This window comes from Sander vitreus, chromosome 7 (genome assembly GCF_031162955.1).
Source record: "Sander vitreus isolate 19-12246 chromosome 7, sanVit1, whole genome shotgun sequence".
NCBI classification, from domain to species: domain Eukaryota; kingdom Metazoa; phylum Chordata; class Actinopteri; order Perciformes; family Percidae; genus Sander; species Sander vitreus.
Window position 1 is genome coordinate 16463676 of NC_135861.1, and position 23493 is coordinate 16487168.

Here is a 23493-nt window from a genome sequence, read left to right on the forward strand (position 1 = left end):
GTGGAACTTCTGGCCACGAGCCCGCCACGCGCGTTTGGATAAATTGAAGGTGGGTGGGGCGCCTGAGGGAGGGGCTTACCCGGCTAAAGGCAAAGAAATCAGCCCGGTCTTGCCATTTAGAGATGAAAGTTCCACGCGCACTCGTGGTTATCTGAAGAAGCAGAAGAGTTTGGGACACTGGCGGATGCGCGAAGAGAGAAACGCAGCGACTCTGGAATAAAAATCACTTCGTTGCAGTTTATTATTATTATTATTATTATTATTATTATTATTATTATTATTATTATTATTATTAACCTGGTCTTGCTGTTATTTTACGAAGAGCGAGCAGTAAATCCAAACAGGTGAGTTTACAATTATCAGTCCAGTAAAAAGAAAAAGATCCAAAATAGATCTTATTTGGGAAACAAATTTGGGCTACTAAATTCAGCACATGCACTTTCGTTGCTTCCAGGGGGCAAAAGATCCACTAAAGGAATTTACAAGATGTATTGTCGATTTCAATCAGCTAAAATATGTGTTGCAGTGTTCATGTAGGCCTAATTATGTTCAGTAGCAATAGTCCAGACAATTGCGTGTCAAGTTCTAAATTCATAAATTACAGTAATGTATCCCACTTTTACGCACTAGTGCACAATAACTAACTAGGACAGTTTTTTTTCTATTAAAACAATAGCAAATTCTCTGTCCGAGGTCACTTTTAAAAAGTAACATCTATTGCATTAATTCCTTATAGCGTCAGGGCTTTATTTTTGCAAGATGTCTAAAATGTAGAGATGTGGGCGGCTTGTCCCCATGTGTGCGGAGTTGTATGTTGCCTATTTAATCTTTGAGCTTTATATGCTGAGTAAATCCCGTCGTGTCCTAGATTGACAGCGTCTCTGTATAGCAACAGCATAACAGCAGGGGACCATTCATTCTAAAAACAGCCATATAGTCCTTAATATCAAAATACCGCACTATAATGCATTTTAAATAATCGCAGGGTTTCTTCTTCTTCTTTGGTATTGTTAGAGCCACCAGCTCTTGAGATAGAGGAGTGAGCTGTCCACACTGCAGTGCTGAAATGAGAGAACTCATTCTGTATTTCAAGGGTTAGGAGTTGCCAGGCTACCTGCTCCTGTCCATAATCAATCAATACAAAATTGTATAATTACATATACATTTTAGGGAGACGCATCATACATTTACAGATTAACACTTAAGAATGCATCTGTTGGGTAACTGATTTTTGTGCTGTTTCCTCAGATCAAAATGATGACCAAACCATTTGGAAAGAGCGGGGATGTGAGTGAGCTGGTGAGCTCCCTTGGCTGGCTAGAGGATGAGGACGGCAGCTCTCAGGATGGAGAGGAAAGCCATGGCCTGACAGTAGGCAGCCGAATCCACTCTTGCACAGAACTGGGCAGTGAGGATATGGAGGAAGAAGAGGAGGAGGATGATGAGGATAATGATGGGGAGATTGGACCAAATGGAGAACAGGCTCCCAAAAGAAGAGGCCCTAAGAAAAAGAAGATGACCAAAGCAAGACAGGAGAGGTTTCGTGCCCGGCGAGTCAAAGCCAACGCCAGAGAACGTTCACGTATGCACGGGCTTAACGATGCCCTGGAAAATCTGCGCAGAGTGATGCCCTGCTACTCCAAGACACAGAAGCTGTCAAAGATTGAGACTCTACGGCTGGCACGCAACTACATCTGGGCTCTGTCGGAGTCGCTTGAGAGTGGCCAGTCCCCTGAGAGCCATGGCTTTGTGGAGATGATGTGTAAAGGTCTGTCTCAGCCCACCAGTAACCTTGTGGCCGGCTGCTTGCAGCTGGGACCAAGTCCGATAATGCTCAACAAGCCAGACGACAAGTGTGGAGGCCCGAGGGTGGGTGGTGTGGGGGGTCAGGCTGGCCATCCCCTCAGCTATCCATCTCCAGGCCTTCCCAGCCCCCCCTATGGCTCCCTGGAGGCATCCCACCTCCTCCATATGAAGGGATTCAAGGGGCCTGTATATGACAACCCCTCCCCTAACGAGTGCAGCAGCGGAACCCCCCCATACGAAGGGCCCCTCACTCCCCCCCTGAGCATCAGTGGCAGCTATGCCCTGAAGCAGGAGCCCTCTCCCCGTGAGACAGAGAGCTACACACCCCACCCTGGCCACCATGCCCACTATCTTTCGTCTCACCATTACCCCACTCCCACAACTGGTGGCCTACCAGGGGGCCCTCAGGGCCACCCACTTTTTCAAGCTTCACGCTATGAGCTGCCTCTGGATGTGGCCTTTGACTCCTTCACTCCCTCTCACCTGCTCGCCTCTCAGATGGGCAGCATGTGACCATGAATAGTTGAGAGGACCAGTGATTGACTGCTGGCCAGGCCAGAAGCACTGCTCTTGAATGAACTGCTGTAAAAATGATGGCTGTGGTACCGACTGTATAGATAAATGGTCTGCATTATGTTGTCTTGTACTCTGGGAGAGCACTGAATGCAGAGAGAGACTCACCATCTCAACTCAATCTACCTGATTCAAACACGCACCCATAACTTTTAATATTTTATTTATTATTTTTTGTTATGATTATGTTATTTGGATTCTTCTTATTTCAGTTGTTAAGGAGTGACTAAATATTTTACCAAATCAGATATTCACACTAAAGCATTACACAGGTGTTTCAAGTGGACAAGAACATAACTTTTTTTAGAGCTACATGTCTGCATATGAAAAGAAATAGAACAAAAAGTCATCCAGTCTTACCCTAAATTGTGCACTAAGGCCTAAAGCCAGTGTCTCCCTGGCCGTAAGAAAAAGCAATACATTTATTTATATCTGTATTTAATATTTATTTTTAAACGTCTTTATTTTTTTTTTTTTTTTTTTCTCAGCACAATTTTTGTTTCACTGTCTTCTTGGTTTTGTTGTCAGTCACTAGCAGCTGTACTGTATTTATTTTATTTATTTGAAGTCTTTCAGGTATTAGTTTATTTGGTGTCACAATTTGTTATACTGTACTGTGTAAATATTTTGCTGTTTCGCACTTAATTGAATAAATATTCTTATATTATATGCTATTTCCATAGTAACAATATTTGCCATGTATTTTCTTCCGTTATCCTGTAGTTGAATATTAGTTCAACAGAAAGTTCATACAATCTCTCCCAATAAAGCTAAGGGTACCTATATGCAGCCCCAATACATCAATTCAAGAGGATACCAGTTGATTATTTATAATGTAGTGAGGCTTCCATCATAATAGAATTCTTAATGCATTACAAATGCATTGTGAAATATTTGCCAGTCCCCAAACCCTACTTAATGCACCACAAGTCAGAAGAGTAATTTTGATTTTCTGTAATCTCACAACAAAATCCAAATTAAGTAAATACGTTGCAATTTTTTTTCTAATTATTGTAATCATTAACCAGCTCATACCTTATGAAAAGTTCCCTTTGCACACGATCAGTTTCAGGTGTATTTACATGAAACATTCAAATGGATGAGGAAGTGGCTGAGTTTCATTTTCCAATAACAAACATGGACAAACTTCTATCTAAAATAAAGACAAAGGTGCTGTAATAAAGGACATTTCTGTGCCAATAGAGATCATGTTACACAGGATGTATATGTGTGTGTGTGTGTGTGTGTGTGTGTGTGTGTGTGTGTGTGTGTGTGTGTGTGTGTGTGTGTGGCTTGCTATGGGGTTTCTATCAGGTCAGGCGGGAGGCTTTTGTGGGCCATGGGAAAACAGCTCTGGGAAACAGGTGAATGTGTCAGAGGCTTTTCGTTCGTTCTCTCTCCCACATGTCCCATTTTCCCATCTAGCTCAAGCCAAACACTGTAGGGCAAGAGCTCATTTTCAAAGAATTCATCCACATTAACTCAGACAGAAAAGCACCAGATTTCTGTTCAGAGACACAGCATATGAATACGGATGTTATAAATTTAATAGACTTTTTCTTTCAATATTATTTAGAAAATAATGCAACCTTAACTGATAGTACATATAAAACCTTTAAGTTGGAGGAAATAAACTATACAGTATTCTGACGCTGATTTCCAGATCAGCTCAAACTGGCAAGGTGCACAGCACATTTGTATTACTCAACTAACGACAAAAGCCAGTTTTGACTTTAATGATTGCACTTGAAAAAAAAACAAAGAACAGGGTGGCAGAGTGTGAGATGAAGAGGTGAGAGCAAGATGTGTGTTCGAGTGTATCTATTAGTGTGGTTCTTCAAGCAATTGTCAGAAGGGGAAGGTGCCTCAGAGTCTGTTTGCCAAGAGCACTTCCCCCCCCTCTTCAGCTACCTCTCCAAAGGGTTGTCTTTTCCAGTCGTGGCAACAGTGGAGAAAGGCTGGAAGAGAAAAAGGGAACGATTGTTTTACTGGGCGCCACTGGTCCATTGTGAACGCAGCCTGTTCTTTCTCTTGACCTGTGACCTGTATTGTTGTGGGGCTTCTCGTTTGGGGCGGGCAGACAGCTGGGGGAACTGCGGGGGTCTGATGGACAGCTGGGCCAATTTGGGGGGTGAGAGAGAGAGAAGAGAGTGAGAGCATGAGAGAGAAAAATGGGAATTTGTATGTTGAGGGCAAAAAGGAGAAGAGGAAAGAGAAAAAAAGGGCAGAAGAGGTGACCAAGGTCCTTGCCCCCTATTCACAAGTTTGTCCTCTCTGCTCCTGTGTGTCAGCCTTGGCATATGACACATAGCTTTACACACAGGCAGACACTTGGCTTGTGAGAAAGTACTGGCAGAGTTAGCTGGCGTACACCCTCTTTGTGCCTTTGCTGTTTTGCAAAAACGGTGGGGGGCAGCGCTTGGATTATCCTCCTGAGTCCAAATACATGAGTGGGTGGATTTCGAAATAATCCACGTAAATTAACTCTGGATACAAGATTACAAAACAGAGATGCAGGACAGTCTGGAGATTGGGGCATGGCGGTGGAGAGAGTGCTTGACATGGACCAATTTAGGAAGACAGAAATATATGCATTTCATAAGCTTAAAATAGTTTAGGGTTAATATTTTGTAATAAGTGGGTACTTCACCTGTTCAAATAAGAACATTTAGTATTTTAAAATGATAAAAAGGAATGTATTGTGTAAAAGACTTGGAAAAAGTGCAACACAAAAATCCTGACTTTTAGTACAGGCCACAAATACATATTATGTATACCAAGTGGCTTTCATCTATGATAAGGGCATGAGGGCCTTTTAATGGGAAGGGAACACATGCTCTGTCATGCCATCTTGGCTGAGACGGCAGGCAGCATAGCGCGACCTGTGGTTCAATCCCCTGGGAGAGTGAGGTCATGTCAGATATCCGCCCACAGAGAATTAATGGTGCAGCACTCCAACTCAAGTCCTAAACTTCTGTAGTTTTTATCTTTATATACATTATACAGACAATGGCAAAAGCATGAACCCTAATGGCAACATCAAATTGACATTAGTTCATTTTGGCAGGAGGTTGGCATCACTGACAAAAAAGAAAAAAAACTAAATCAGAGATAGATTTTTGTAGTGCAGATTGAAGCTTGGTCATGTTCCCTCTCCTCCTTATATTTTTGTTTCTGTGTGCAGCACACTTAATCCACTGGCCAAACAAGAGTGCCTCCCACTAAAATGAAAAGGTCCTGATCCATAGGAGCTAGATAGGAGGGATAAAGCATTGTGATTAAGATTGTATTAATGGGGCCATAGGAGGCTGGAAGGCTTTAATCAGTGTCTGTGTGCCGGTAATCCCTCTGCCTTTAAGCTGGGGCGGACACAGTGATCCCCCCCTCTTCACACACACACACACACACACACACACACACACACACACACACACACACACACACACACACACACACGTTGAGCACCCCAAAACAGAGACGCCCTAGACTTAGAGGAGCAGCTGGAAGAAGAAAGACTCAGGAGATGCATGGAGAAAGATGTGGGAAAAGACAGAAGAAAACAATGAAACATGGCAAGGCTGGCGTAATAAGATGTAGGGATTGGGTTGGTCACGGTCACCATGGTGGAAGCAATTAAATATAAATTAATAAAAACTTTAAAAGGTATCCTGAACTTGGTTCCATCTATTACATGACCACATAACACTAAACTGAACTCCAGTGAGACAGGAATAGAATTAATTCCAACTTAATATCCAATGACAGTTCTCTACATCAACAGGTCTTTCAATAAAAACACCGCTGTTAACCCTGTAGGGAAATTATAAACATCAAATAATTATGATATTATGGTCAGATAAAGGATGCTTAACAAAATGATGTAATGTGACAGCTTTTTATACCGATGCAAGAGAAAAAGAAAAAAGATGTACATGGGAGGGGAGGAAAGAAGGCAGCTCGTAGACTCATTACCTATGGGAGTGTGTGTAAAGGTGACATTGTGCATGAGAATAAGGGGTGGTCCTTCTCCTCCCAGAGTTCTGAGAGTATTAGGGTGTAGGAGTTAAAGAGCTTCTAATGGGATCTGGATGCTGTCATGTTTACCCTGTAACACCCCCCCCCCCACCCCCTCTATTGCACGCCCCCTGCATTGTGGAAGTTGCTGGGCTTTGGGACACCACAATGGGCTGAGTGTAGGGACAGATGGAGGTCCTTTTTCGAACAGGGCACAAAACACAGCCAAGGTAGGAGGGCCATGATCGCAAGAGCAAGCAGCCAGCATGCCCTACTGTCATAGACGTGGGAGAACAGAGGTGGAGGAGGGAGAGGAAAAACTGAAAAGGGGATTCCTAATTATAATGCAAGGAACAGTGCAACTTTGAGAGTCCCTTTAGCTCTGGTAATCGGTCAGTAAATTCAGCATGATCTAGACACATTCACATGGCTTTGATTCAGGATAACTGTACAGTCTAGACTTCTATCATTTGGCCTGTAAACATGTCAGCCTTTATAATCATTTAAACTAATGTGTGTATTCTCAGTACTTTTCAGAGTGGAACAAGCCAGCAAAACCAAAACAATTTTTTAAAATTCTTACTCCGATGTGATTAGCCATTCCTGTAAGCGCTGTTAATTAAGGGTTAAACCAGGTCAGGCGAGAGGGCAAATGCTGATGTCATTCATTTAGGGCTGTGCAGTGTATATGGAGCATCAGGGGAGAGGGTTTGGTGATAGATGCTGATGAGCAGAAGCATTGGAGGAGGGACCAGTCGCAGGAGCAACAGATGGGGCCTGATGGAAAGCTCAGGTTGTAAACTCTGTTGGGAACATCTGTCCGTTTGTCCATCTGCTACACTCACTGTTTAGTTTGTTTAGCAGAAACTCATTAATTAGAAATCTGCAGTCGAGGCTACTGGTGCGCCCTTTGTCACAGTATGTTATTTAGATCAGAAGACAACCAAATCCATTTGCAGTAGTGCAATGCAGTTTCCTATTAACGTAATAACTAATTCTAAATACATTTTATGGGTTTATACTTAACTGCTATAAAACTAAGCTCCCACCTCAGTTATGACACAATCAAATCAACAGTTTCGCACCATTCCCACAGATAAGCCCATCCATCACATCTGTTCTGCTCAGGGATAAAAGTGACACCATGCCATTCTCTTTGTTCATTTTCTGGAGCACACACAAATAAGTGGATTGACATGGGATGCGGATATAAACCCTGATTAGAGTTACATTAGTAATTACTGTAAACAAACTCTGTATAATCTGTGTACTTGTGCAAATTCAATACCACCTAACTAAATGTCAAAACCAACAGCTCATTAAACTGTTTGGAATTTGTACCTGGTACATTTAGTGGAGGTTACTCTACTACAGGACGGCTACATGAATCTAAAATTTTCATTTTAGATACTTTTGGCTATGACAGCAAAACAATGAATGAGGGAATATCTCGCAACAGCATCAATTTAAGAGCATAAAACACCCTAAAAACTGAAGCATACCAGTTTCATTAGAAATGTTACGTCACCTATGGGTATTTTACTTTGTCGCTTCAATTTCCTCTGCAGCGAGCGGATAAAAGGAGAATTAAGCAGCTGATCTAGGCTCAGTGGCCAGAGTGTTACATTAGACATTAATCCAGAACAGTGAAAGGTTGGAGAATGGATAGCATCTTTTAATCCTGCATTCCATACACCCCAACCTCCTATCAGACACAGGGAGAGACTCGCACAAACTGAGCCCAACATCCTCTCTTTCTGCTACACAAGACATCAGACACCAACTTTGGCAAAGATTAGTGTTTAACCTTTGTTCTTGAAATGCTAAATAAGGAGGTACACAATACAGTGTAACAAAGCTTTATTGGAGTAATCATTGCATGAGCACATTTTCCACAATTTCCATTGTCAGCATCAACATTCTTAAGGGTTTCCTAAATCTCAGCCCTGCTCACAGGGTAAGGCAAGTGTTCTGGCGAGTGCTCTCAGTGCACACTGTCCCCCTATATGTAACAGATGTTAGTGGGGCAACAGTTGGTATTGAAAGGGAGGGGCTTCAGGCCATCTGTCCAGGGTCAAGGTTTGAAAAGGGGTGGTAGAGATGGTGGCACGTTCAGGAAAATGGTAAGTTTTGCTTGAAAAGAGGGAATATAGCCCACATTGTAATCCTGCTCAATGTGTGCTTTCATTTCAAATTGCCTTTGTGAAGGTTTTGAGTACGAGTTTGGGAACTCCAGAAAGTGTCTGACATGGGAAACCTGCAGCTTTAGTGCAAACGCACCATCTTGTGGTTAAAGACAATACTACAAACAAAGTGTAATATTCCTCACAACTTTATTGATTATTAAACTGCCATTGCATCAAAACTGAGTCAAGACTATAGGCTCATGCTACACTTTATATTAGTGTGGCAATATAATCACAATAGACAGTAAGTTTGATTTCAAACATATAGAGACTGAGCTTTAAGGCTGTCAAGTGAATGGTCAATGAGATCCCGCAAACATGCCATCTTCTTATGACAAACCTTTTTCTGGGGATAAAAATAAATAAATGAGCAGAACATGTAACAACCACTGCATAAGTATTTGAGCAAAACCTCACCTCATTGCATACAATCTACACAGATATTTGGGACACTTACAATGAAGACCTTTAGCCGCTCCCTTTCCTTATGACAGAATTCAGCCACAGTCAGCTCAGTGAAGTCTTTCTGCATGTTTAAGAATCCACAGTTAGGGGAGCGTTTTACGTGTTCAGACCTGGGCAGAGAATATGTTAAGGAAGAAATGAGTTGAAGGCAGAACCTCTGAATGTGGCACACAAAGAGGAATGTAAAAGTGGAAGTAAATCTAGCTCAATCGTAAAATCAAAAAACACCATAAAACTTAAAATTATAAAATTTGGCATTATACTGCTTGAGAGAAACAGCTACACGATTTGCATCCAGCTAGGTTTTTTTCTTTTAATAATAGTAATCAACTTTATGTGGCCATCTTTCCGTTTTCAGTATCTATAGTAATGTACTCAATATAAAATTAGTCTTGCAATTGCCATAGGCAACAGTTATACAGACGAAAATAATCTCAGATCTGAAGCAATACTGCGCCACCTTATACTACTGCTGCTGGCACACTATTCTTCGTTTACATTAAGGTAGGCTAGTAAAGGTAAGGGCCTGAGGAAGTTGACATGCTTTATTTACCAGGGATCATCATCTGGCTCCCAGCCCTCAAGCTCGATCAGACAGAAGAAACAGCTAGCAACATCAGGCTCATTCTCACTGGGGCAGTGGACAAACCCTGCCGTGGCCATCTGCAAAGACAAACAAATCAGCAACGGATGCCTTAATGTCAGTAGCATACTGTAAAAACCCAAGCACTAAATTAAGGAATTGTATGAGCTGATTAACTTAATGACAAGTGCATGAACAAAATAAATAAATAAACAGCCCATAGCTGCAGGTAGATTAGTACTGCAGTGAGAATGAAACCAGCAGAGGATGAGTTAAGAGTTAAGAGCTGTTAAATGGCATATACTGTTGCTAATCAAGTGAGGTGTCAGCAGCCCATCCATAATGACAAGACTAGGGTGGGCAAAGGGAAGGGTCTGTGCACTGGACACCTGATGCAATGAAACTAAATCTGACACCTGCTTAGCTGTACATCACTGCCACAGCCTCAAATAACAGACTGTTGTATAATATTGCGTAACTTTGGAGTATAAACAAGGTGGGAATATAGCCCCATTATTCATCAGCCATAGTCATGTACTTTGTAGTTTAATATAAATTGGGGGTTTTCTAAGAGCTCAAGAGCTGTCTGACACATCCCGCGTGAATTTAAGAGAAAACATCACAAATGAACCCAGTCTGACCTCCTGCTAGCCCTGTCTCTGTTTTAAAAGTAGTTAGTGCCTTCCAGTAGTGGAATATAATTAAAAACATTCACTCAAGCACTGCAACTTAGTACAATTTTGATGTCCTTGTACTTTACTTGAGTATTTCCATTTTATGCTACTTTATACTTTTACTCCACTATTTTTTGGAAGCTAACATTGTGCTTTTTACTCTCCAATGCCAGCTTTAGTTACATCGCAGAATCAGAGTATTAATACATCAACTAATAAATGATGTTTTATTATGGATTAAGATACTCTGTAGTATATGTAGCATAATGAGTACATTTGGTATATGTTGATGCCAATACTTTTACTTAAGTAAGATTTTGAATGTAGTAGGCTACTTTACTTTTCTTTCATTTGCTTTAACTTGAGAAAAAGATCTTCCACCATTGGTGCTTTCATTGCAGACAAATTCCCCTCTTGATTAACTCGATTGTGCCAGTGCACTTAAAAAAAACAAACAACCGAATTATCAATCATAAGTATTTTTATTAAATATTTATGAAGGCCTTTTATAATCCAACAACTCTTCCTTAAGCTTCAAGACACAGCGGCCTTCTTACCTTTGCAGGTGTGCAGTTACATTCCTCTCTAAATGGCCAGTCTGAAAAACTTTGTTCGCGTAAATCATGACTGTACATTTTGTCATATGAGTAAAACCTAGTTGTCAATACATCCATGCTGACCGTATCTTAAGCAAAAACAGGCTTAACTTAATTTTATACACGGTGTGGTTATCGATGTGAACGTATGCTTCCACAGGTGTTTTCAGTTTGACTGATTAAACTCTGCGCAGGTTCAAGGTGGGCGGGGCTCTAATGGGTAAGGTCACCAGCTAGACTTCATCTACAAGAGGTCACATCAGGAACAGGTACAAGCAGCAAGTAAAGCAGCGCCGAGCTCCGAGTCCAGTCATATTTCTACTACTAAACAGTTTTTTAATGTTCTCTTAGTCTCATTTCATTACTTCACATTTCAAATGTGTCTGTTCTGTTTGGTATATTCCACATCTGAAACGACTACAAGTCAGCCTGAGGGATTAGTTGTTTGTGTGTTTGAGGAACTTAACTCCCCCTGTTGGCAATTCAGAGAAATGCAAGGACGTTGTTTGCTGTAGTGATTACTTTATTACTTTATTATTTCTCCACTCCTGTCTTGTTATGCAATGATCTATCCAAAAGAGACTTAGTTCAAATCTGTGTTGAAGGTATTCTTATTCTGTTCAGGCTTGAATTATAGTTGTCAGCTGATCATTTTAAGTAATGTAAAAGTAAACATAGACATAATAGTCAAGAAGTGATCTGTCCAATTTAATAGTTTGTGGTGTAAACTTTACTAGCCTGTTTATGACTGTGAAAGACAGGAACAGTCCTGGTGCGCAGTGTGTTCCTGTAACACTACCCCTCAGGCCCTTGGGTGCTGAAATGTGCTTACAACTGTAAACTGCCGTCCTTTTCCCCTTCTAACCTTATCTTCCAGCAGAGTGCCTGGGGTAGCGATGAGACGCAGTATGCCTCTAATAATCGGCACCCCTCTGAGGGGCTGCAGTGTAAGGGCTTATTAAGCAGTAGGCCTGGAGTGAATTGGACAGTACATTTGATGTCATGTTAGCTTCAAGTAGCCTGTATGGTGGGTGGCTGCTTACTGCAGACAGTGCAGAATAACATCTAGCTCTGAATTTACACGTGTGTGTTACTGTTCTCACTCAGCATATTTTTGTATGTTCAAATTTTTTCGCTGTTTCTCTCAACATTGCTGCACCATAGGTGTAAGGTTTATCAGTTTGCCCTCCTTCATTCCCAAGTTTTGTGCTAAAAGTGGTCATCTAGTTACACCAGTCAAATGTTTTTGTAGATGAGAGCTTCAGCAATAAAGGCTGAGGTTATTTACAGAGGTTGTAAATGTGTCTTTGTTACTCTCCCTCTTCTAGTGGGTGGTCCTTTATGAGAGACAGTTTTGAAACAGTTTTGACTGTTAGAGAACTTTGTGTTGTACCACAAATCATATTTTCATAGGTTGGCATTTCTGTGTCTCACTTTTAGTCCTCATGCCTTCATTGACATTTGATTCTTCCTCCCCTCATAGCCTTCCTGCTACTGCCTTCAATGTTTGCTCTCCCTTTCTCCTGATACAACTGCCCTCATCTGTTAAAGTTTTCACACAGGGCTGAGAGTGAGAGAGAGGGAAGGAGGTGATAGGATGTAGAGAGGTGGAGGGTAGGTAATAGAGGCAATGTGTTTGTGGTCTCCATTTCCACATGACCTTCTGGCATGGGCATAAGGCTATGTTGTTTGCATACGCAGCTTTTGGAATCTTTTTGAATTAATGAGATCAGTTAAGGATCTTTCCTGTCATTTTTCTTCTACCTGAATAGCCCTGACTAGTTTCGTGCTGGGAAGGATTTCACAGAGGATAGTATAGTTGTTTCTCAGTGTGTCTGTCAAAGGTTGGAGATTGAACTCACTCAGCAAGAGCAGCAGGAGGACTAGAGGTGCAATGTGGAGCACAGGTAAGATTACCATCTACTGCTACTCTGTCTGCTTCTAGTTAAAATTATGCTATACTGTCTCTATCGGGAGCAAGAAATACATATTTGTTTTGCTCCCAAGTAGTGTATATGTACAGTCAGTTCCTTGTCGTGTGAGTTTCTGGTGGTATAAATATGCTCTGATGAAGCACAAACATTTACATTTCTTTAAATTAATTATTGGACAAATCTTCATACTGAGTCCCTGTGGAGCTCACAACTGTCCTGACAGCTCCACCTGTCTTCTGCTGCACTCAAACCCAGACTGAACACCGCACACTGCAAATCACTGTCTTCTAAAATACACACAGCATTGTGTAATTAAGACAAGGAATGTATCAGCCTAAAGTATTTAATCAAGCAGGAGCAGCACAACAGAAATTATAGTGAAGTTTCAACTATTATGAGCTGCAAAAAGTTATGACGCAAATGTGTGATATGAATGTGGTTGGAAAGAAAGATGTCCTGTCCTTTGGTGCTGGTGTAAAACTGTCAGGGACATGTGAGAGTGTGACAGTCAACATCAACATTCTCCATCTCTGTAGGCGAGCGTGGATTCACAGGACAGGCACACCCACCTGTGTTCACACATCCACAAACTCTTAAAAACCTCAAACAGTCTCTCTATTTCCTTTTCTTTCTGTGAAGCTTTATTTATATGCCATTTTCTTTTCAAAAAGCATGTTGCCATAGCGTAAACGTAAGCATAAATGTAGGGCTGCAACTAACGATTCATTTTATTATCAATTCTTTTCGTGATTAATCGATTAGTCGTTTGGCTTACAAAATGTCAGAAAGCAATGAAAAATGGTGATCACAATATCCTAGAGCACAAGGTGACGTCTTGGAATGTCTTTCCCTTTGTCCGACCGACATTTGAAAACCCAAATATATGTACTATAATGTAAGACCAAGAGAGCCTGAAAACCTCCAAAAATTTCAAAAATTATCTTAAATGAGGAATTGATTGTGAAAATAGATAAATATTCTTTTGATCCTTAATCATTTAGTCATCGCGTACTGTAAAAGAATTGAAACAATTAGTATCCGATAGCACTTAAATGAAATGAGAAACACATAATAAACATAATATAAAGTAGGAAAGAATGTTACATGACGAAATGTATTTACAGTATAACAAGCAGTATATATGTTCCCCAGTAAATATGGGGACATTTATTTTTTTTATGCATGAATTCCATTAGTTTGTTTATTATGCAACACAAATCCCACTTCATTTGTAACAATAAAAATATCTTGATTTAAAAATCTTTCCTGGGGAAACAATTAATGCACAAGAAACATACTGTACAGCTGCCACATTTCCTGCACATGTCCACACCTGATCAATACTCTAAATTTAGTGAAATGATTATCCCTCACAGTTGCAAACTGATATTCTCAACTGTCAGACTTGCAGGCTCAGGCCACTTCAAGGGGAATGCAGAGGTCCTTTCGTTTACACTGAGCTGGCTTGTTATGTGCTATGCATGCTCTTAAAGTTGCAGTAGGTAATTTATTTTTGGCGTCAATGGGCAATAAATACATAATACCCTTTCAGCATATTGTAATTCAAGTGGTCTGAAAGAAAATTAGACTTCTACATCTCCTCCTTGGCTCTGTTTTCAGGCTTTAGTAAATCTAGCCATCACAGGAGACTATGGCCAATCACAGGTCATTTCAGAGAGAGAGACTGGCTGTTGTGCAAATGCAGAAGCACGTTTCCCTTCGATGAAAGTGTTGTTATGGTTAACCTTGCAAAGTTCTGCTGTGGTTAACCTTTTGCCTACCATGAACACCCGCTTGTTTGTTGTGTTTACATTTCCTCTCACACAGCCTCTGACGTCTCCTCGTCCGGATGGCAGCATAAGCCTGCAACGAGGACCAGAGGTCAAAGCTCCGACACCGCCTACTGCTGCCATCCTAACAAAGACATGCAGTGTGACAGGAAACATAAACGCGGTAGACGAGCCGGAAGTTTAGCCTTCTGCTAACCCTAGCTTACGTCTGCGACAATAGAGGGTTTTCACAGACGTCACGTTCTGGGCGGTAACCTGGATGCTCGGCCATATTGGAGGCACTCGGTGTAAACAACTGAATGGAATAATGGAGTATTGTGCACTTTGGATACTTTAATACTTTATGTCTAAACATTAGAAAAGCTCATCAAAATGCGTCCAAGATGCAAAGGCATGGAAGGACTTGGACCACAAAAAAGGCGCGATATTTTGAGAAATTACAGTTTACTGGCGGTGCAGTACAAGTTGGCTCCCCCTTCTAGGATCCATGGCGACCAGGTGATTCTTCCTTCAGTTGCATATCCCGATATAGTCAACTACCTGGTTTTCTCGCTGAGCCCATACACAGCGGAAGACCTTAAATCCTACAAAAGTTTGGAGGCTTATAACCAGATGGTGTGTGGATGGGTGAGGGAGACGCAGTACCAAGTCATTAACGACCAATGTGTTGTGAAGGCCAAAGTAAGTAATGCAATAACGTCTTTATTCAACCTACCCTTAACTGTATGATATCATTGTGATACTCAAGGTGTAGCCAAGTGACTCAATAGTTGTTGTTTTTTTTCATTTCAAAGACCGAACAAGACAGAGTTTTCCCTCGTAGATCCTGGTTGAGCTTTACCAACCACAAGCGCCTCCTTTCCTCTGATAACTTCTGGCATTCCTCTCCCTGGTTTTTAATTACTTTTGGAAGTCGATAATATTCCAAATGTTTTTCTCGGTCTGACTATTGGTACAACCTAAAACACGGCAATAATTAACCATTTTCCTTGACGCTGTTCGGAATCTACTTCAGTGCCTGTGCTTTGTTGTGATGCGGAGTACCTCCAACATGGCGACTTGGGGTCTGATGACGTGTCTGATGACGCGTCATGAAAACCCTCTATTTCAAGTTCATGTTTATGTAGCTAACTGGAGCCTCGCATCACAGTATATCATCTCAAAGTGCTTTACAAAGAAAACGGGACGGTAATTCACAAATTATTGCTGCTTTATGACGGCATGCCGTCTGGATGAAATTAATTATTACTCGTAAATGTTACTGTATGAAGCCGCTGCATGCCCATGCTTGTATGATTGGAGAGGCTAGACAGAGAGGGGAGAGGGCGAGCTTCTAGAAGAGGTCTCACTCTACTTCATATTCTGGCGGGTTTATTTTTCATTCTGCCTCCCGCAGCTTTAATAAAGCCCTTAGCTAGTGTGTGTGCCCTGACATGCATCTTAAAGGAGAACTCCGGGCAATGTTTACGTTAATCTTGATCGCTATAAGTATGTGAGTACTGTTGATAGCAAAAGAAAACTAGCCGAATCAGTGCTAGCAATATGGAGCTGCTGCAGCTAATGCCGAGAGCTCCCACTTAGCTAAAACGGCAGTTTTGGGGGCATATCATAAAGAGTGCCTTTGTGCCTCTTTAACAGACACAAAATGCAATTAAAATGTCTGTGCAACATGAACAGGGCCCTTACATGACAACAAGATGCGTTTTCAACTCAGACATTGTTTAAATTCACTTACCCTGTTAGCTGCTAGCTGCCATCTGGGATGAGTGAGTGTGTTCAGCCATGCTTCAGTAATAATCATCACGCAGCAGTTCTGTGTGTGTTTGTAGCATATATATCCATTTTGTGTGCGATCCATCTGGCGTTGGTGAATAGTAGTCTCTGCAGTGGCGAACTGTGTGTTAGTTTCCTTAGCCAGGCTAGCAGGCCCAACCAGCATCTTTCTACTTCCTCCCCCCCTTCCCCCGCCAGGGGCGCCCGCTGGTCTGGTGGATGTCCTCCAGAGGACAGTTCATGCTTTCGCCGCGAAATTTTTGCGGCGAAAAAAGTTTATTTCCCCCTCAAAAATAGGTAATTGAGCACTGTAGTGGTTATGATCATATCAGTGACTATGTAACTACATGGAAACGGGCCAGATGATGCCTGTTTCTTGTACAGTAATAGTGTTACTGAAGGCTAGCTCTAGCTCCATAGTTACGTTACTCCAAGCTTCTTCCCTTGTGAACACTTCGGCTCTTCACACACTACACTCCGATCTGCACACTGCTGTTTACCTTTTCCTGCTACAACTGAATTCCCGCAGGACTTCAGCGCAATACTACAGCCAGCCTCCTGTAACGCTGTTACTTTACAAGAAACAGGCATCATTTGGCCCGTTTCCATGTAGTTACATAGTCACTGATATGATCATAACCACTACAGTGCTCAATTACCTATTTTTGAGGGGGAAATAAACTTTTTTCGCCACGAAAGCATGAACTGTCCTCTGGAGGACATCCACCAGACCAGCGGTCCCGTGGATTGTTGTCGGGCCGCGGCAGGCTGGGAAGGCGGGGAGGAAGTAGAAGGATGCTGGTCTGGCCTGCTAGCCTGGCTAAGGCAACTAACACACAGTTCGCCACTGCAGAGACTACTATTCACTAACGCCAGATGGATCGCACACAAAATGGATATATATGCTACAAATACACACAGAACTGCTGCGTGATGATTATTACTGAAGCATGGCTGAACACACTCACTCATCCCAGACGGCAGCTAGCAGCTAACAGGGTAAGTGAATTTAAACAATGTCTGAGTTGTTGTCATGTAAGGGCCCTGTTCATGTTGCACAGACATTTTAATTGCATTTTGTGTCTGTTAAAGAGGCACAAAGGCACTCTTTATGATATGCCCCCAAAACTGCCGTTTTAGCTAAGTGGGAGCTCTCGGCATTAGCTGCAGCAGCTCCATATTGCTAGCACCAATTCGGCTCGTTTTTTTTTTGCTATCAACAGTACTCACATACTTATAGCGATCAAGATTAACGTAAAAATTGCCCGGAGTTCTCCTTTAAAGCTACCTAAGATTTCATAGTCTAATAAGCTGTGATTTATTGTCTGGTAACTTTAGTAAATGCTTTGTCACATTAGGACTGGAAGTGCAAGTATGTTGATGCCTGGTGCTTGCCTCGGCCCCTCCCCTTTGACCTTCATGGCCAGCCTCTAAATTCATCACCACAGTGCCAGGAGACACCCAAAGCATGATTTATGACCTCGGTGCGGACTCTGTATCAACAGAAATCCTTTTCATGACACCATGCAAGCAAACCCTAGAAGAAGAAAAAAGGCTGAACTAATGTTTCTGGAAAGTCTCATAATGCCTGCGGACCCGGGCTCATGAAATATGACTAGAATTTATGATCAACATAAGTTACAGTTTGACAATGCATTTGAGCTATTGTGAGGAAGTGAGTTACAGTCTGGTCAGGTCTGTCTGGCAGATTTCAGTAAGTGTAGATTTACTGTGCTTTTCATCTGCAGGAAAGAATGAGGAAGACTGATCATAGCTTTATATGAATGGAGGAGTTTGATGATCCCTCAGGTGTGATAAATCTCTCACAGGCTGTTGTTGCTCATCAGCAGACTGAGTCCTTATTAGTCCTTTATCCTCAGCAGTCTTTCCTTTCACATTTGACCTGCTGCACTCAGCATTCACCATTCTTCCCATAAAAACAGTTCCAGTAAGGATAGTACTGGCCTCAGCAGCTTTGTCAAGTCTGTTGTACAGATAGTTTTCTGCATGAGTAAGGTATTTCTGATTCAGTCTGACAGGCCATCACTACTATACCAGCTGTGCCTCATGTCTGTTTGGTTCCCTTATTTACCCCTGTGTATGTTGACATGACTCTGGGAATATATTAGCCTATCAGTTTACAGTTTAGGGATTGTTTTCTAGGCTGCTGTCTAGTACCAGGGTCGCTAAAACTGGAATATTTAGACAGATTCCCAGGGTCAAACCTGTGTTGACAGGTTTACACCAGTAGAGGGCAGCATAGGTTAACTACTAATCACCATCCAGGCACAGCAGTGGTGTCCAGAATATTGATTCCTTTCTCTGTTGGCTTCACCATGAGCGCGTGTGTGTGTGTGTGTGTGTGTGTGTGTGTGTGTGTGTGTGTGTGTGTGTGTGTGTGTGTGTGTGTGTGTGTGTGTGTGTGTGTGTGTGTGTGTGTGTGATTGTGTGAGAAAACATTTTGTGAACTCGCCTTTAATCAAAATGATCCTGGTTGAATTGTCAGTCCTTTGTAGTTTGATATTGATTGTCCAGTGTTGTTGTGTTTTTCACCTCAGGGCCACCATATATTTATCATAATGCAGATATGCACACAACACACACACACACACACACACACACACTGGACCTATTTGACATGACTGAAAAAAAGAACTTCTAACACAAAACATAATAAGTATGTAAGTTTGTACTTTATATGGAAAATATAACTAGTTCTCAATTGCTACACTTCTGCTTAATGAATTACAATTAACTGTTGATGTAACCAACATAATTTTTTGGTCAGAGCAGTAGGGGTGTGAATCTTCACTGGTGTCGCACGATTCAATTCGGTAATGATTATCCTGTCATCGATTTGAATCGATTCAATATCACCATGCATCATGTATTGCTACACATGGTTTTCATCAACAAATGAAAGCAGTCCGATATATATGAACTCCCGTTATTATTGTAAAAATGTGTTTTTATCAATCATACAGTTCAACATATATGAATATATAATTATAATAAATCAAGGGTTTGAAGGGGACAGTTCCTTAAAGGAAAATCCTATTTTCCCTGTAATTACCAAATTACATAGTTCTTAGAAATTTTCCTCAGAAATTATTTGGAAATTACAGACTTGTAAAATAAAGCGTTACCATACACTCTATTTCTCCCCTCACTTTTGAAGAGGCATTTGTGAGTGAAGTACCTTGAGCAAGTAAAGTGGATTGCAAATGAAATAATGTTAGTTCATTATTCATTTAAGATATACCGCTAGTGGCTACTTAACATGCCCGCCCATCCAAAGGTAATACAGGTCAGCAAATCATCTTCAGAATGATTGATCTGTAGCCAATGGCAAACGGAGGGCCCTAACCCAGTATCCTCCCTTCTTTCCATCCTTCTCTTCCTGTATCTCTCCATCAGCTCTATGCTCATGTACCTGTCCAATAATCAGTGTTGGGGAGTAACGGAATACATGTACCGGCGTTATGTATTCAGAATAGAAATTATGAGTAACTGTATTCCGTTACAGTTACAATTTAAATAGTTGGTATTTAGAATACAGTTACATTGTTGAAATCAATGGATTACATGACGATACTTCTCTGTTTCACAGGTTTATTCACTCTCGCAACTCCATGCATTTCCTAGAAGCCCCAATATGAAAATGAAAAAATTAGCTATTTGCGTGATCACTGATAGAAGTAAAGATGGAGCCGGAACCGGCACAACAGAGCCAGGGCAGGAATGCGTTTCTATCTTGGAAATTCAAACAGCATTTCACATTAAAGAAAGAGAAGAGAGAATGAAATATAACTGTGCATTGCAGTGCAACTTCTGCTTGCCAACTTCCTTTCAGCGTCCAAATTACTCCACCTCCAACCTGAAGAATAGGGTGACCAGACGTCCCCGGTTTCCGGCTGGAGCTGTCCCCGGAAATGTCCCCGGTTTTCACTGTGACTGACAGACCCGAAATTGGAATGAAATAGTCGTGCACTCTACACGCACAGGCTCAAGACAGCCAGAGCAAGCCTCAGAGCTCACAGATGTTCTAGAATGTCCATTTTACGATGCTAAAATTACTGTTTATTTACATGGAGTCTGGTGGGTTTAGCGACTTTTTATGTTTTAAAAAAAGATCTTACTCTTTAACAGAAAGATCGACCTCCTTAGAAATACTTTCCATAATGTTGTCAGACACAGAATATTAATCTGAGTCTGTCAGTGGCAAAAGAGGTACTTTTATGAACGTAAAAACAAGCTGTACAATTGACGTCCTATTAACTTACATTGTAGCTTGTCAAAGGAAAATATTTCCTCAATAGTTTTAACTGTATCCGATACTCAAGTTGCAGAAACAAGCCCAGCATGAAGCAATAAAGCAAAAGCTGTCAGATAAATGTAGTGCAGTAAACATTACAACATTTCCTTCTGAGGTGTAGTGGAGTACAAGTATGAAGTAGCAGCAGGGGCGATTCTAGGATCAGACCTTTAGGGGGGCTCAGCCCCTATGAGAATGTGACACGGATATGGCGCATGCAAAAGTGTTAACCCCATTGCTGTGACAAATTGCAAGAAAATTAACATTGAACTTACATGAAATGTTATCATATTTGCATTCTGCATAAATCTCTGCACACCCATTATTCTCTGTGAAATATCTCACAAACTCTTCACTCAATACATGCATCGGTACAACAAGCGGTCCCTGAGTAATCCGGTTTTGAAATTGCAACATCATTTCTACATGATCTACAAAATTATAATGTATTCTCATGTAAACTATTTATGTCAGCACAGATATTTTTTGTAAATTGCTTAGCCAGTGTATTCCACCATAATGGTTATTATATTGCCAGATTCCAGACAATCCCACTTACTTATATATATCGCACTTACAAATATGAATATATATTTCTACTGGTATGCTTCCTAGTGACATTAATGCAAAAATATGAAGAAAAAAACTATTCCACCTGTGTTTGCATGGTTAAAATTCTGAAGTTCAAAATAGCTCAGGCTACAGCACAAATATTTCCATCCATAGATATATGAATAATCAAGTCTAACCTCTGAATTTCTTTTCAAAGTGCACCAGATTGATGCATTTAAACATTAAAATACAGAATTTTCTTACAGGGGAGCATGCCCATGCCCCCCCGCCCCAGTGCAGCTCTAGGTCTAGTGACACCCCTGGGGTGTCCCCGTTTTAAGTTTACAAAGATAAAAAATTACCTATTTTGGAGGTATTTACGCTTCTGAGCTGAAAATGTCCCCGGATTTTGTCTCAGAAATCTGGTCACCTTACTGAAGAAGCATCTTAAAGTAAGTTATTTTTAGCCAAGGGTAGTCATCTGCTGTAGTTTTACTGGTCACCTTGCTATTTTATAGTTGACGTGCGACTTTACATTCTCCTACATGCTGATTTACTAGCCCCAGAGCCGTTGAAAGACTAGCCCCGTTTGACATGTTAGCTAACGTTAGCTAAAATTAGCTCTTGGTAGCTTAGACTGCGGTTAGATTTTTGTAGTATGCAGTTCGGGACTACAAATACAAAAATCTATCTGCTTGTTTAGGTACACATTCAGCCAGTTGGAACAGAAGAACACACCAGAATAGGCCTGTTTAGTAAGCTGTATGTGATAGCCGCATTCCTACTTATAAAATGCAATTCAATGTGGAAGTAATCCAAGTATTCAGAATACATTACTCAGATTGAGTAACGTAACGGAATACGTTACAAATTACATTTTTGGGCATGTATTCTGTACTCTGTAACGGAATACGTTTTGAAAGTATCCTTCCCAACACTGCCAATAATGCCATCTGTCCTCTCCCCAATGGCCGTTGACCCACCACTGTCTTCTCACTTCTCTCCTCTGCCCTGTCCTCCCTCCCTCTTCTTACCTATGGATGATACAGGATCTCCATGCTCCGATTTCACCCTCTCATCATGACATCCATTAAAGTGGCGCTGGGCCCTGGGCCCCCGTTGGCCCGACAGCACATTAGTACTCGGCCCATTGAACGCCAACAAGGACCGGCTCTGAATTATTGATACCAACACAACTAATGAGGAAACCCTATCTTAGCTCTTTTGCTGACATACACACACACACACACACACACACACACACACACACACACACACACAAATGCTGTGGAGTTGCACGCATAGCTGTAGTGATAACTATTGTTCTAGCTGCTAGTGTCCCATTTTGTGTGTTTATGTGTTTGATCTAAGGAGCCACAGGCTCAAATTCCTTTTCTAATCTGTGTTTTTGTCCTTTTGCACTATACAATGTTTGTTCCACATCTGTGAGTTCATTATTCTCTGTGTATAACTGCTTATTGTTACTGCTGCATTTGTTAGATCTTGGTGGCGGTTGTGAAAATGGTAGGATTTTTGTGCACCTTTGTTAAGAGCCACCATATGTTCCATAACAGCGACAGCTTTTAGTCAGTGAAATTTATCCAAATTTACATTCTGTAAGAATTTGTGTGGGTGTTTGTGACCCTTAAGTCTACCAAGGTTTACATACAGTGGCTAAAATGTGTGCTGCTGTGCAGAGAGGTATTGGAGGTGTCAGCCAGCCTCCTTAGTATTCACTCCAACACCCTGTGACTCACAGCCTCAGCCTGAGAGCGTAAGAAGGAGGGGGGGGGGGGGCGTGTAGAGATAGAGAAGAAAAAGAGGACAGAACAGGACAAGAGGAAGCCATATGAACATCAGGCAGCATTTTCTGTCGCCCCAGGCTCACGTGTTTATATCTGTGTGTTTGCAAGCATGCCCGCCCAAGGGGATTCATTTTTTGACAGCTTTGTTAAGCCTTCTCTTAAGCACTGAGCTTCTCAATAACATCGTGGCTGTGTGATTCTCAAAAGTCTCTCTCTGGCTATCTTGCCTCTTCACAAGGGAAACTGAAGAGAGAGAGAGTCGGGGCTCGGACGTGACAGCAGGCATTGTTTGAGTGGTTTCTTGGTGTGGAGGAAGTGGACCATAAGGAGCTGGCTGTGAAGCTCCTCTTCAATTAGTGGCTGCATTGCTTTGGTCCACAGTTTAATTCTCTGCAGCCCTTCTCCTGTGTCTGACTCTGTCTTTGTT

General features: G+C 41.5%; 2 protein-coding genes across 2 annotated transcripts; one reads left to right on the forward strand and one right to left on the reverse strand.

The window, feature by feature from the left end:
- Positions 1-1254: 1254 nt before the first annotated feature.
- neurod4 (neuronal differentiation 4) lies at positions 1255-2319 on the forward strand. The gene has a single exon (XM_078253955.1). The coding sequence runs from the start codon at positions 1255-1257 to the stop codon at positions 2317-2319; it is 1065 nt and encodes a 354-aa protein (XP_078110081.1).
- A 6516-nt stretch (positions 2320-8835) lies between these two features.
- On the reverse strand, positions 8836-10986 carry birc5b (baculoviral IAP repeat containing 5b). Its single transcript, XM_078253956.1, has 4 exons — positions 10859-10986; positions 9598-9707; positions 9037-9154; positions 8836-8925 (listed from the first exon to the last, which is right to left on the reverse strand). Exons 1-4 carry the CDS (start codon positions 10973-10975, stop codon positions 8836-8838), a joined length of 435 nt encoding a protein of 144 aa, XP_078110082.1. The 5' UTR covers positions 10976-10986.
- Positions 10987-23493: the final 12507 nt, after the last annotated feature.